This window comes from Sciurus carolinensis, chromosome 6 (assembly GCF_902686445.1).
Source record: "Sciurus carolinensis chromosome 6, mSciCar1.2, whole genome shotgun sequence".
Classification (NCBI taxonomy): Eukaryota; Metazoa; Chordata; class Mammalia; order Rodentia; family Sciuridae; genus Sciurus; species Sciurus carolinensis.
In genome coordinates this window covers 35,372,486-35,388,735 of record NC_062218.1, presented here as the reverse complement: position 1 = coordinate 35,388,735, position 16,250 = coordinate 35,372,486, and the positions used below count along the sequence as shown (strand labels likewise).

Here is a 16,250-nt window from a genome sequence, read left to right as displayed (position 1 = left end):
AAAGCATTAGCTTCAATTTAAATTTCAGATTGAATTAGTTTCTACTTTGAGTCATTCAGCAATTTTTGTTGAAAGGAAAAAGAAGGAAGGCACTAAGGTAGAGTTATTTCCACATTTTGTGTATTTTATTCTTAAAGGGAATTCAGAAAATTGTTTTTAAAATAAAGAGGAAAAGTTCTCAAGTCACTAGTTCTTTGGTGGGAAAAGGTCCCATTTAATACCTCTTCATACTTTTGAAAGATAAGGAACAAAAAAGTACCAAGAAAGCACATCAAACCATCACACTCATCTCTCACTTCCACTTCCTACAACAGTTGCTCAAAGAATCTTTATGGAAAATCAGTGACAAGGCCTGGACCATCCAACTGAGTCAGGATTTCAACCAGCAAATGGACAGTTACAGCAACACCTCCATTGAGAAGGTGGGTTTTTCAGCTGAGGGACCTTAGCAGTTTACCTTATGATCCACAATGCTTCTCAAGCTCCATCTTGTTTTTACTGCAACCAAAATGAGGGAGGAATGGTTAGAAAAAGTAGTTCCCTCCTTTTAAGGCCATTAACTTCTTTTCACCTCAATTTTGGCTGAAATCTACTCATATGGTCACACCTAGCTGCAAGGAAGACCAGGACAAGATAGATATGTGTCTAAGACTCAGGGGTACTCTTTTAGAAGAGAAAAAAAAAAAAGAGTCGCACTCTCTGCCACATCGGTGGCTTAATGTCGTTTATGTATTGGTTTCCATTATGCCAGTCTGTGAGGCTTGCTGCCAAAAATGATCCACTACATTAATAAAAGCTTAGGAGTAAGAAAATGCTTAAGAGCCTCTTCTTCTATTCCACTGTCTCCAAATGACCTCTCCATAACCCTCTGCCTTATAGCCTTCCATTCAATTTTTTTATTTTATTGTTGCATTATAATTATGCATAATGGTGGGATTCATTGTGATATATTTGTACATGCACATAACATAATTTGGTCAATTTTATTGCCCACTGTCTCCCCCTTCCCTCTTTTCCTCCCTCCCCCTGATCCTCTACTGCTATCCCTCCATTCTCATGAGGTCCCTTTTTGTCTTTCTAGCTTTCACATGTGAGAGAAAACATTTGACCCTTGACTTCCTCAGTCTGGCTTATTTCACTTAGCATGATGTTCTCCAGCTCCATCCATTTTCCTGCCAATGACATAATTTCATTCTTCTTTATGGTACCCTTCTATTTTAAGGGCATTTGGAATCCAGTGTCTGCTTCTTGCTCCAGATGTAGTTGAAGAGAAACTGTTTAATTTCTCTGGATCCTCAGCATATTCATCTTTAAAATAGAAACAGTGCCCACCTCTGAGGGTTGTAGTGTCATGGGGGTTCAGTAGATAACATATAGAAAGTCCCTGGTGAAGTGCCTAGAACAAGATATGTGCTTAGTATAAAAGCTGATCATGGTCATTATTATGTTAAATCAATCATAAATTTATTTTCCTGTAAGAACAGTTCTTAAATTTCTTCAGTTATAATAATATTTTTCCTATAAATTATTCATTATTAAACTTCAACTCTCCTATGTAATTTTTAGAGTATTATATTATTTTAGAAAACACTCAAATTGAACTAGCTTGTTGTGGGATGTGTTTTCCAAATTATTTTTGAAATTCCCTTCACTGACCAACTCTCTGATTTGGTACAGAGTATTGATTCTCCAAATTGGTCTACCAAGTCTGCAGATACACATTAAAATGATTTTATAAGCATTGTTTCATCCTCTTGTCACAGATTTGCCCTGTGCACCTAAGGCCAAATATTCATCCAATAATTTCCAGACTTATCACTCCAGGATAATGGTGGTGCTGGTAGGCAGAACAGTTTTGGCAATGGGATGTCTAGATAGCCTTCAACCCTATACTGAATAAGAGTGAAGTAAGAGTATACCAGTCAGCTTTTGCTGCCTAAGGAGATACTCTTAATGGCTTAAGATGACAGCCACCCATTCAGTTCACAATTTTGCAGTTTAACAGTTTGAGAGGAGTTAGGCAAGGCTCAGTCTTCTCATCTCAATTAGGCTCAGGGAGGTTGCCAGGCAGGTGCTGGTCTCAATTAGGACAACTGATTCTCTTCCTTGTGGTCTCTCATTCTCCAACAGGCCAGGTGAGACTTGTCTTCATGGCATTGGCAACAAACTATGCAGAGCCTCTTGAAATATAGGTTCAGGAGTGACACAGAGTCATTTTTGTCACATTCTGTTGGCAAGTCACAATATCCACAAAAGGATCAGAAAAACAAAATCCTTTCATGATGGAGGGAGTTGTAATGCCCATAGTAAAAGGACATGGATAGAGGTTGAACAGAAACATAGTAGCTATTTTTGAAGTCTACCACCTTTTCTTCCAATGCTGGGTTCCAGGTTTCTTAGATTCATCACTAAATCCCAATGCGGGAATATATTTTATGTTTGACCAAAACCAGCAGAGAAGCGCTTTTTCTCTTCATCACATCAGTGTTTTTCCATACCACAAGACTTTTCCAGGCTCTTTTCAGTCCGTCCCCCAAGATGGAGTTAAACAGACCCTAAAAACTCTGCCCTACCTGGGCGAGATGGCACACACCTGTAATCCCAGCAATTTGGGAGACTGAGGAAGGAGAATTCCAAGTTTGAGATCAACCTCAGCAATTTAGCAAGTCCTTGTCTAAAAATAAAGAAAAAAAATGAAATAAAAAGGACTTGGGATGTAGTTCAAAGGTAAAGCACCCCTGGGTTAAATCCCCAGTATCAAAAAACAAACAAACAAAAAAAAACTTTGCCCCTGTCTAATGTTTACCTCTGTGTGTACAGTTTTCCTCATTCTAATTCTATTATCATAGGAGGGCATTTTTCCTGAGTAACCAGGAATGGAGTGGGTGGTGCCTAGACAGAGTCTTATATCATCTGGTAGTTGAAATTGCAGCAACAGCTCCACCAGTTTTAACACTATGTCCCCACCCCATTCCAGGTCAGACTGTTCTATACAACTTCTACTAGATGCATTAATTTCCCTCCATCTGTTTCTACTAACCTCTCTCCCTGTTCCATAGATTCCCCTCTGATTAATGATGACCATAATAGCTATAATCCTGCAAGTATTACAGAGTCCTTGAAGAACACCAGCAATTGGTCAGTTTTCTCTCCTGCACTTGACAAGATGGAGAGTCTAAACAAAGAGATGCTCATTTGATATAATATAGCCATAAGTGATTTGAAAATTTGAAAACAAATCAAAACCAACTTCAAAATAACCCTTCTATCACTGAGCATGTTTATTCAGTGAGCATATGTGAAGTGCTTTTTCACCACCAGGAACTGCACACTGGGAAGAATGCACAAGACACTCGGTTACCAAGAACCCAAATCTGAGCGTAGAACCAAAGAATATTAAAAAATTATGATAGGAAGTGAAAGGCAATTATAATGGCGGTGCCCAAGGTGTAGAGAAGCCAGAAGAACATTGTGGAGGACAGACCTGGGATAAGGAAACACCTTTTCAAGAAGAGATAGCATGAGGGGTACATGGCTGTAAAGCAGTGTTAAGTCACCCCAATTTCTTTCCCTCAGATAACAATTTCGATTCCTTCCATTTTTCATCAACTTGGTTTTCTAACTTTTACAATCCTGTTGCTCACCTTTTGTTTTTCAGAAATTCCTCTGGAAAGCCTTGGGAACCACCTTAGCATCCTGTCAAGATATGGACTTTGTAAGCTCACAGATTAAGGACTTTCTGGTTGCTCCCAGCCAACTGGGGGACCAAAGACAGGTGGGACCCCTTACTTTCAATTTCCTCTTACAGTGATGACTGCTAATCCTATCCACAAAACCTGGGACGGCTCTGGTGATAATGTCTCAACCAGAATTATCCATGAATACTTTCAAAGAGTCCAATAGAATTTGGGGGGGGGGGAATGAAGTTTCCCTATTTACTTATCAATACTTCATTTCTTTAGCCACATTTGTGGAAGTATTGAAAACTCAATTTCAAACATCCTTACTTAACAAGAGCATCTCTGATATCTATTTTGATGTTGGCTTAATCATTTACAGCATGGTCACAATCATCGAAAGCATTGTGTGCCCAACTTGACAGTAACCTTATAGACTATTGGTTTTTGATTTAGAGGGAATGTGAGTGCAACCCAGAGAGTTTTACTAAGTAATTTTACTTATTCCCTACCTAACCTCAGCTAGGGAACATATGTACTTGTGAAGGAAGGAGAGGACTGTATGAAAAAGAAACAAACAAACAAAAAAAAAAACTCCCCAGGCTAACAACAGACCACTAGAATAAAAATCTTGCTGGGTGTTGTATGATATCTCTCCTCAACAATTATAAGATGTCTGGGGTCTTTCTCCCACATTCAATAGGAGAAACCACTAGACTTAAATGAGCTTTTAAAACTGCCTCCATATTACCATTATTTCTTTTTTCCTTGTCAGATATTATCATTTATTGCTCTGGCACAATTTCTAACACCATTTTTCCCATGTCAGTTGCCCTTGTTAGCTCTGCTTTAACTGTAGGAAACAAAGTAAGTTGTTTTAGATGTAAGCATGCAATTAGGCTCTCATTCAAGGTCAGAGTGTCGCAAGAACTTTACAAGACCAATTGTGACATCCATCTGAGCTTCTCAGATACATTGTTCACTTAACTTCAAGATCCCTCTGGAGTGTCCCTCACTCAAGTTGCTTAGGAAATGACATCAGATAAAAAAGTGTTAACACATGACTTTCTCTATCTCACTAAACCCAACTGGCTTTCTAAAAAAAAAATAAATCAAACACATTTTTATTTCCTTTTTATTGGTGCCTTATAGTTTTACGTAATAGTTGGGTTTGTCTTGACATGATACAAAGGCATGAAATTTAACTTGCTCCATTTCAGTCCCCAGTGCCTCCTCCTTTCCTCCTCTCTTCTCCACCCCATTCCCCTTCTTCTGCTCTACTGGCCTTTCTTCTGTTTATTTATCTATTTATTTTAAAATTGGTGTTTTATAGATGTACATGAAGGTGCAATTCACTATGGTATATTTATACATGCATGTAGCATAATTTTGTCAAATCATTCTGCATTTCCTCCCCTTTTTTGTCCCTCTTCCTTCCCTCCACTACACTGATCTTCCCTCTCTCCTTATAATATCCAGTCCCACCTCCCAACATTTTCTTTCTTTATTTTGCTCTAGCTTCTGCATATAAAACATTCAACCCTTAATTTCCTGAGTCTGGTTTGTTTCACTTAGCATGATGTTCTACATTTTCATCTATTTACTGGCAAATGCCCTAATTTCATTGTTCTTTATGGCTGAGTAAAACTTCATCATGTATATATACCACATTTCCTTAATCTATTAATCTATTAAAGGGCACCTAGACTGGTTCCATAACTTGGCTACTGTGAGATGTGCTGCTATAAACATTGATGTGGCTGTATCATTATAATATCAGGATATTAGTTCTTTGGGGTAAATACCAAGGAGAGAGAGAACTGGGTCATATGGTGGTTCCATTCCTAATTTCTTGAGGAATCATCTCCATACTGCTTTCCAGAGTGATGGTACTAATTTGCAGTCCCACCAACAATGTATGCTTATACTTTTTTCCCCCATCCTTACCAGCATTTATTATTATTTGTATTATTGATTATTCTATTTTTAACGAAGTTAGATGAAATCTCAATGTATTTTTTATTTGCATTTCATTGATTGCTGGGGAAGTTGAACATCATTTTAAATATATTTGTCAGTCATATATGTTTCTACTTTTGAGAAACATCAAAAGTAGAATTATGAGTTACACCATTTATGAGTTACACTTTTTTCATGTTGAACTTTTTGAGTTCTTTATATATTCTGGATATTAATTCTCTGTCAGAGGAGTAGCTGGCAAAGATTTTCTCCCATTCTACAGATTCTCTCTTTATGCTCTTAATCTTCTCCTCCACTGTGAAGAAGCTTTCTAACTTGATGTCATCCCATTTATTTCTTCTTGGTTTGGTTTCATGAGCTTTAAGAAGGGGTCTTGTTGAAGAAGCTAGGTGCTGCACCAATATGTTAAAGTGTTGATCCTATGTTTTCTTCTAGCACCCACCTGGCTTTTGCTCACCTAAGCATGACCCTGTCAATCACATAATGTCAGAGCTCCAATTCTGGCATCAGAATAGATGGATTCAAATCTTGGCTCTGCAACATGCTATCTGTATGACTCATGTTCCTCCAACATATATTGGAGAAAGCAGAACCCCTCTCAAAGTTCACATTCAAGTACTGTACTTGATGAAAAGTTGTGGGTGAGGGGATGTTTTGAGATTGAAATTGTGTCTTCAAGGAACTGGGCAGAGAAGCCTGAATTAGAAGTTGTGGGAAATTCTGTGTCAATTTGCGGGCCCAGATAGGATTGAAACCAAAAAATTACACTGACTTTCTCAGAGCTATTACTGGTATCCCAGTCACACCAACAGATGAGGTGCAGGGTAAATGGGAGAGTCAGTTAATCCAGGACTTGGGTTTTGCCAAAAAGAAGGACAGGGGGACATCTCTCACAGAATAAAAAATATTGGAGAAAGAGACATGAAGTTAGGAAGATGAGTTGGAAGAGGGAAAAAAAAAAAAAAAACACTGAGTATTCAAAATATCTCTGTATGCTGACAACATGATCCTATATTTAGAAAACCAAAAAAATTCCACCAGAAGATGTTTAGAGATCATGAATGAATTCAGCAAAGTAGCAGGATACAAGATCAACACCCATAAATCAACCACATTCCATACTCCAATGATGAATCTGCCAAAAAATAAATTTACTATCCCACTCAAAAAATACTTTGAAATCAAGCTAACAAAGAGGTAAAGGACCTCCACAACAAAAAGTATAGAACACTAAAGTAAGAAACTGAAGAACTTGGAAGATGGAAAGATCTCCCATGTTCTTGGATAAACAGAATTAATACTGTTAAAATGGCCATGCTACCAAAAGCTTTATTCAGATTCAAAGCAATTCCCATCAAAATTCTAATGACTTTCCACACAGAACTAGAAAAAGTAGTTCTGAAATCCATTTGGAAAAATAGACTCGGAATAGCCAAAGCAATTTATATCAAGAAGAGTGAAGCAGGAAGCATCACTACACCAAACCTCAAATTATACTACAGAGCTATAGTAACAAAAATAGCCTGGTACTGGCACCAAAACAGACATGAAGACCAAAGGTACAGAATAGAGGACAGAGCCAAACCCACATAAATACAGTTATCTCATACTAGACAAAGGTGCTAATAACATACACTGGGAAAAACACAGCCTTTTTTAACAAATGGCGCTGGGAAAACTGGAATTCCATAGGTATTAGAAGGAAATTTAACCCCTCTTTCTCACCCTGCACAAAACTCAATTCAAAGTGAATCAAAGACCTAGGAATTAGACCAGTAACCCTGCAACTGCTACAAGAAAATATAGGCTCAACATTCCAACATGTCAGCACAGTAGCTGACTTCCTTAGCAAGACTCCTAAAGCACAATAAATAAAATAAAAAATCAGTAAGTGGGATGATTTCAAATTGGGCTTCTTCACAGCAAAGGAAACAAAACCATGCCTACAGAATGGGCAAAAATCTTTGCCAGCTGTTCCTCTGATAGGGCATTAATATCCAGAATATACAAAGAACTCAAGGAAAAAAAAAAAGAACTTAGACCAAAAAAACAAATAAATTGATCCATAAAAGGGCAAAAGAACTAAATAGACATTTCTCAAAAAGAAGAAATACAAAGGGTCAATATATTGAAAAAATGTTCAATAGCAACCAGGGCAATGCAAATTAAAACTACACTGAGATTTCATCTCACTCCAGTCAGAATAGTCATTATCAAGAATAAAAATAACAATAAATATTGGCAAGTATGTGGAGGAAAAGATACACTCATACATTGTTGGTGGGATTGCAAATTAGTACCACCACGCTGGAAAGCAATACAGAGATTCTTCAAGAAATTTGGAATGGAACCTCCTCCATTTGACCCAGTTATCCCACTCCTCAGTATATACCCAAAAGACTTAAAGTCCGCATACTATAGTGTTTCTGCCACATCAATGTTTATACCAGCTCACTTCACAATAGCTAAGCTGTGGAACCAAACTAGGTGTCCTTCAATAGGTGAGTGGATAAAGGAAATGTGTTATAAATACACAATGTAGTTTTTCTCAGTCATGAAGAAAAATGATATTATGTATTTACTAGTAAATGGATGGAACCGGAGACCGTCATGCTAAGTGAAATAAGCCAGTCCCAAAAAGTCAAGGGTCGAATGTTTTCTAGTATATGCAGAGACTAATTCAAACTAAGGGGGATATAAAAAATAGAAGAAAGATGGGTAAAGTAGATGAAGGGGGTCGAAGGGGAGAAAAGAGGTATGGGATAAGGAAAGAACATTGGAATATATCTGACCTAACTTTCCTATGTACATATATGAATAGACAACAGTGAATTTCACCATCATGTATAGCCACAAGAAACTAATTAAAAAAAAAACAAACTCTTCTTATAAAACAAAAAACCTACTTTCCATGAACATTCATATATATGGATATAACCAAAATAAAAGTGATCAGCTATCAAGACAGTGGGGCGAAGGGTCAATGTCCACCATTCATTTGTTACCTGATTAAATATTCACAAATACTATATAATACAAATATCATTACTGCAATTTTAAAGATACAAAAATATTATAAGCAGGTTAGTCAACTTTCCCCAAATTTCAACATCTTATAAGGAAGACCAGGCATATTAGTCTGAGCTTCTTTAACTTAAAATTCATGTTCTTTCTTATGTATCATATTGTCGTCAATAAAAAGGTAAATAATTTGTTTTATATATTTTCTATGTTTTCAAAAAAAACCAATGAGAATTGTGGGGTGAGGGTACAAATAAGATCAAAGATAGAGAGGTTTATATCTTAGACTGTGACCAAGGAACAAAAGGAAGTCAGTCCACAGGACTGCAGAGGATTCCCAACACCTTCTACGGGGCCCCTGTGGCCTGGTGTTTGAGGATAAGAACAGCCGCTTGAGACCTTGTTGACAACGATCCAATCTACAGGATCTTGTTGCAACCCAACTGGGGTTATATAACCGAATGAAACATAACAGCACTCATGAACACGTTGCAGTGGAATGAGACACAGCAGGATTCATGCCCAAATTGTCACAAAGGCACAATGGTGAAATCAGCCTTAGACTAGAGCGGTGGGAGGGGCCAGCATGGGCAGCAGGGAACATGACCTTAGAGTGCCCTACAGAAGCTCCCAGATCTGGAGAATTTCACTGTGTAAGATGTATGGACATTTCAGCAGCAGAGTGATCCTTTAAAAATGTCAGTCAACATAGTTTAGTAATAACCTACTGTATATTTCAAAAGAGCTAAAAAAAAATTAGGTTTTAAATGTTGGGGTGATAAATATAATAATTAGCCTGATTTTATAACTCCACAAAGTATACATGTATCAAAATATATTGTACCTAAGACAAATATATGCACTAATTATTTGTTAATTTAAAAGACTTTAAAACTTAAAAGAATAGATACATTTTTTAAGTCAGTCAATTCAAACCTCCATTGGCTTGCCTTCTAAGGTTACAAGTCCAAAATCTTGAAAAGATTAAGAGTCACCAAAAAAGCCCTCTGTCTGCCCCATCTTATACTGATTTCCTCCATGACTGTTCAGTCTGCCCTCTTCAGTGGACCTCAGGGCCTTTGCACCTACTTTCTGTTTGGAGCTCTCCTTCTCAAGTAGTTTGGTAACTCACCCTCTCACTTATTTCGGGTTCTCCTTAAGCCACCCTGTTCAGGGGCACATCTCTGACTACCCTATTTACATTGCAAACTGTCCCCAACCCTCACTAGCCATTACCTTTTCCTGCTTTTCTTATGTCCCTAGCACTTTCCACCATCTGACATGCTATATATTTACATTTTACTGAGTCTGTGTGTTTGCTTCACTTCCCTGTTGCATCTCTGTCCTTTCCCTTGGGTCTACACTCCACAGGGACAGAGTTTGGTGCACATGATGGGCAGGTACTGAACAGATATCTCTTGAAGGAATGCCTAATTAACCTCACAAACTCATGCCCTTTCTGATTTTAGGGAATAACATCTATTTTAGGATACTGTGCTGAGGACCACTTGGATATTGTTTTAAAAGTTCTTAAGACATTCCAAGATCAGGAAAAGTTTTTCATGAATCGATGTAAGGTAAGTAGAACATTCATCTCTAACACTTTTGGTCTCTACAAGAGAAAACAACACTGATTTCTTCAATGAATATCCTTTTTCCGTATTACCCTTACTCCTATCCCCAGGTCCTTATCCTACACCAAAACCGAGTAGACCCCGCCCTGCAGGGTGGTGAGCTACCTAACAGGCCTACTCCATTCCCCTGTCACTAACGCTGGCCTGGAAGTCCGTGTGGGCCTACGTTTGTCCTGCTTCCAGCCTGCCAGGCCTCCAGCACAGCTCCCATTATGTGTCCTCTGCTTCCCCTGAAGGAGCAGCAGAACAATTCAATAATTAACAAATCCTCTCTCGGTGACCTCTGCTATGGTCCCATAGCCCCACAACAGTCCCGCCTGTTTACATTTGTACAAGCAAAAGTATATCAGTTTTAGACTCATTTTAATCATCTCAGTCCAAATTCTTAGCTCTGAAAGTAGCCCAGAGGGTTAGGAAAAAATATAAGAGAAAAAGAAACTCCTTAAGTCACCTTTTTTTTAATTTTCTTTTCTCAAATGTCTCCCTTTTCTGGTCTGCAGTATATTTTTTCTGGGAAAAAGAAACTGACCAAGACGGATGTCATAGCGATCTACGGAGCCGTGGCTCTCCACGCTCCCAAGCAGCAGCTTCTCAGCAGGCTGAATCAAGACTTCCTGGCCCAGATCCTGTTTCTGTATGGTCAGTGTTCTCAGGTAACACTCATCCCCATGCTGCCGCAGATTCCAGGGCAGGGCTTCCCCCAAAAAAAGAAAGTGAGATCAGTTATTCAGTTATGTTTGGGAGAGGAAAATATATGCAAACAGAAAAAAATTGTTATGAAGTAGGGTCAAGTAACTTGTTGGCTTCCCAAGGCCTTATGCAGTTTATGTCCTACCACTTTGGTGATGTCTCTCCAGGTCAGCTGTGTCCGTGGTGAGCTCAGTCTTGTTTGAACTTATCACTACTGTACCACTGTAGGGCTGCTGGCTTATAACTTCCCTGTAATAACCCCAATGGTAGTTGTTTAACCTTTCATATGATACTATTCATAAATCACCCAGAATAGTGTATCAAAAGTGCCACAGGTATATTCTTTTTTTTTAATTTTGTTTTGTTTTGTTGGTACCAGAGTTTGAACCCAGGGCTCTTAACCACGCCACATCCTCAGCCCATGTGTATTCTTTTTTTTTTTTTTTTTCTCAGTACTGGGAATTGAACCCAGGAGGACTTCATCACTGAACCATATTCCAAGACCTTTTTATATTTTATTTAGAGACAGAGTCTTACTAAGTCATTTAGGGCCTCACTAAGGTTGCTGAGGCTAGCTTTGAACTCGAAATCCTCCTGCCTCAGCCTCCTGAGCCACAGGAGTGTGCCACAGCACCAGCCACACAGGTATTCTTCAGTGAATAAAGTATATTATTCATCAAGCTACTAGGTTCATGTACTATTTTCCCTCTCCCCATTCATCCCAGCCACACTGACCCTTCTTGATGCCTTTCAAACATGACAAGAATGTTCCAGTCTCGGAGCCTCTGAACTGAGATGGAATTCATCTGATCATTCCTGCCCCCGCGCCCCATAAAGCAAACTTTCTTTGTTTCTTTAATAAACTGCTTTATGCAAATTGTCAATTCAGAACTCTTTTGCTGACCCATATCAGGTTGGCTACCAAAGAATCACCTAGGGATGAAGTTTTAAATATAAACTCCCAGAGTCGTTTTTTCAGGGAGGTTGATTAAATAGATCCCAGAAGGAGTCTGGAAATCTGTAGGCTTAAAAGGCTTATGAGTGGCTCTGATCTACAGGCAGGTGTGGGGAGTGCTCATTGATCATGTGCACATCTGCTTCCCCCATTAGCTGCCAGCACCTTGACGTTACAGTCTCTATCTAATCCTCCTTCATCCCCTTTTCTGCCTCTCCACAAGCCACATTTGATCCATATGTGCTTTGATTTTTTTTTACTCACAAGCGTAACTGATAAGAATAGACTTGTGGGGAGTTCATAAAACGTGGACACCAGCATAAGTCAGTGGAAGGATGTGGGGCGCTGACCTCCACACTTCAGTTGCATGAGAATTGCCTGGAGATCCTGGAGATATGGAGCCCAGTAAGCCAGTCTTCAAGGATGGATCACTGAATCTGTATTTTCAACACCCTCCTCCAGAGCTGAGTCCAATGCCCCCAAATCTGATAAGCAATGATGAGAAACATCATAAAAGATGTTTTATGCTACATTAATTATTAGCCAATCATTGAGAAAACTTATTACAAAAATAAAATAGGAATGGAGATAAAGGTGAGTGTATTTATAGAGTACAATAACTTCTGCTGTCATGCAAAATATGAACAAGATAACAGGAAAAACTGGGATTATGGGGAAAGTGGAATTGAGGAACAATATTCATTTGTTCACGCATTTTTTGTGCATTATAGCTGTACACATTGATGGGATTTGTTGTCACATATTCACACATGTACACAATGGACAATATAATTTGGTCAATATCACTCCCAAGCATTGACCCCCTCCCTCCCTGCCTCCCGCCCCTTGGTTCCTTTCCTATGCTGATCTCCCTTTGATTTTTAGGAGATCCACCCCACCTTTGTTTCCTTTTTCCTCTCTAGCTTCCACATATGAGAGGAAAATATATGCCCCTTAAGCTTCTGAGTCTGACTTATTTCACTTAGCATGATGGTCTCTAGTTCCATCCATTTTCTTTCAAATGCCATAATTTCATTTTTATTGCTGAATAAAACTCCATTGTGTATATACCACATTTTCTTTATCTGTTTGCCCATTAATGAACCCCTAGGCTGGTTCCATAGTTCAGCTATTGCGAACTATGCAGCCGTAAACGTGGGTAGGCATGTATCACTGTAGTAAGAGGACTTTAATTCTTCAGGGCAAATCCCGAGAAGTGGCATAACTTGGTCATATGGTGGTTCCATGCCTCCTTTTCTCAGGAGCTAGAGGCGTATTTTTAAATATGACAGGAATCTACTTTAAATTTTTTTTTATTTTAGAATACAAAAAAAAATGGCACTTTACCTTGAAACACCTGAAGTCAGTTGCAAATGTTGACTTATGAAATAAGGGAGGCTTGTCTGAAGTGCAATGGAGTCATCACACCAGATTTGGATGGGAGAGGCTCTTAGTACCCAGAAAACTGAAATAGCTGGTAGAGGTCCACACAGTGGGCACCTCTGGGCTTTGGGTTCAGTCCAGCTGTGCGCCTTTCCTCTTACCGATGCAACTGCACATGAGCAAAGACAAAATTGGCACATGCTAAAAGTATTCCTAATCTGTCAACACAAGCCTCGCGGTAGGTCTGAGTATACTCCCAATTCTAGATTTAGCTGCCCTGCAACTTTTCATCTTCGAACTCCTCACTGAACTTTCCTCCAAAAGGCTTCATTTACCCTTTGTCCCAATCACATTCAGTTAGGGCCTCTTTAAAATGATTGCGAAGCCTGAAACCCAAAACTTGGAGTCTTCGTCCTGCCTTTTTCAGCTTACTCTTGACTAACCTGCCAGTGTGCAAGGTCTCACTTCAAAACTCTGGTAGGAGTGAACAGCTCCCACACCTGCCTTAGCAAGACTCCACTTGCTGCTGTCTTTCAGGATGGCGGGTAGTTCCTTTGGGGCTGGGGGTGTCTCTGACTGCTGCTTTTAATTTTTCAGGTTCTGGGCATGGCTGTGATGAATAAGGTATGAGATGCTTGAGAGATGATAGCTCAATCAATCAAGCTCCCTGGAAGTATGCCAAGTGTTGACGTCCTCTTAATTCCAGTGGAAAGGATCCCAATACATAACTAATTCATCCAGTTCTCTAGCCAGGATCCTTAAGCTTAATCCAGAACTGGACAAAGGTGCTGTATTCTGGTTTGAGGTTGTTTGGAAGTTGACCTGTAAACCAAAGCAGTGTTTTTCAAACTTTAGATTGTGACCTACCAGTGGACCAAAAATTCAAATTAATAGTTCACAACAGCAAAAAAAAATTTTAATAGAATAAAGTAAAAGATAAAGTAGAATATCTTGCATATAACAATAACAAGTATTATTCAACTTTTCAGTTATATATGTTATATTTTATACAAGTAAGTTCTAGGTAGAATGTAAATGCTTTTCTGCTGTGGTTCATGATCAAAAAACATCTGAAAACACTGCTCTAGAGAAACTTCAATCTATGGAGAAGATAGTGACCTTTGTTTCTTTTTTAAATATTTTTTTTAGTTATAGATGGGCACAATGCCTTTATTTTATTCATTTATTTTTATGTGGTGCTGAGAATTGAATCCAGTGCCTCACATGTACTAGGCCAGTGTTCCACGACTGAGTTACAACCACAGCCCCTGACCTTTGTTTCTTAATTCCCTGCAACTTGGATCGCAGTTTGGGATAGAGATGCCAAAGGGAACAAAGATTCTTGCTCCTGTCTGGGCACTTACTTCAACCCTGAGTCCCATGTTCACAGATCCAGCTGTGGTACCTAAGACCTCAGCTTACACCCTGACTTGTTTTGCTTTAGGACATAGATCTGCAAATGAGTTTCATAAGAAGCATCATTGAGATTGGCATTGCTGTCCAAGATGCTGAGGATAAGCAGTTCCAGTTTTCCTACAAAGAGTTGCTGATCGGTTACATGCTGGTGAGAGTGCAGAGAAAGAAGGAGGGAAGCATCTGAGTATTCCATTTAAAAATGGCTGAAACTCACCAGTGCCATGTCCCAGGTTTTTGCTGTCTTTCTGCCCCAGAGCACCCAAGGGCCCAAGGTTGGTGCTGCCTCTGGGAACTCCCCACGCATTTCTGAAACCTTTCGCTTCCTTGTTTGTGTTTCAGGACTTCATCAGGGATGAGCCCCTGGACTCCTTAGCTAGCCCCATTCGGTGGAAAGCCTTAATTGCCATCAGGTACCTAAGGTAGAGAATGTTTTGTTATTCTCATGGAAAAAGTATTTCCTTCTCCCCAACACCCCCAATCCTGACCAACTGACTTACCTCTCAGTGTCAACTCCAGCACCCTCCCCAAAGTGAAGATGATTCATTAAGGGGGCTTTAAAATAGAAGCCTTTTCTCCTTCCAGAGCATTGCCATGCCAGCAGAGAGATTGATCATTTAATGAATGACAAGGTCAAAGAGTTACTCAGAGAATCGGATTTATTGTTATATGAGACTGAAATTTCTGTGCAAAAGGAAACTTCTGTTCCTACATCTTGGCCTGCAGACAAATTTTAAACTTCCCATTAAAATCTTATGAAAGGCTTAATCACATTCTAGTTGGTTAGCAGCAATAAACCTGAAGAAGAAAATAATTTTAATCAAGTTTTTAAAGACATATTTCCCACTGTAGTAAAAGAAATTCAAGTTTATTGTTAAAATTTGGAAGCTATAGAAAAAAAACTTCTGAATAGTAAAGATAGCTCATAATCCCCCTGCTATCAACATTTTGACATGCTTCCTTCAAGTCTTTATTTCTAGTCTTCCATTTTCATTACTTAATTGAGATACTACTCTGCATATGGTTTTTCATCCTGCTTTTTCTCACTTCATGTTATGTAGTCTCATGACATTATCCATTCTTCTCAAGCAACATTTTTTATTTTAAAATTTTTGTTTGTGGTAAAATAAACATAAAATGTTTCATCTTAATCATTCTTAGGGGAACAGTGTGATGGTGTTAAGTACATTCACATTGTTGTGCCATCAATCTTAAGAGCTCCTTTTATCTTATAAAACTTAAACTCTATATTCATTGAACAATTGTTCCTCATTTTCTCCCCACCTCAGTCACTGGAAACCACTAGTATTCTGTCTCTGGGAATCTGTCTACTCTAGATACATCATATAAGCGAAATCATATAATATTTGTCATATGACTGGCTTATTTCATTTAGCACAATGTCTTCAAGATTTATCCATGGTGTAGTACACATCAGAATTTCATTTCCTTTTTAATGCCTATATATATATATATATATATATATATATATATATA

General features: G+C 38.7%; 1 protein-coding gene across 1 annotated transcript in view; it reads left to right on the top strand.

Moving 5' to 3' along the window:
• Nucleotides 1-16,250, top strand: part of Mroh2b (maestro heat like repeat family member 2B) — a 73,678-nt gene that overhangs the window by 32,363 nt on the left and 25,065 nt on the right. Inside the window, exons 18-24 of the mRNA XM_047554729.1 lie at nt 315-422; nt 3,659-3,775; nt 10,148-10,255; nt 10,813-10,965; nt 13,938-13,964; nt 14,785-14,904; nt 15,096-15,175. Of these exons, the coding sequence (XP_047410685.1) occupies nt 315-422; nt 3,659-3,775; nt 10,148-10,255; nt 10,813-10,965; nt 13,938-13,964; nt 14,785-14,904; nt 15,096-15,175 (713 nt within the window). The remainder of the gene's footprint in view (nt 1-314; nt 423-3,658; nt 3,776-10,147; nt 10,256-10,812; nt 10,966-13,937; nt 13,965-14,784; nt 14,905-15,095; nt 15,176-16,250) is intronic.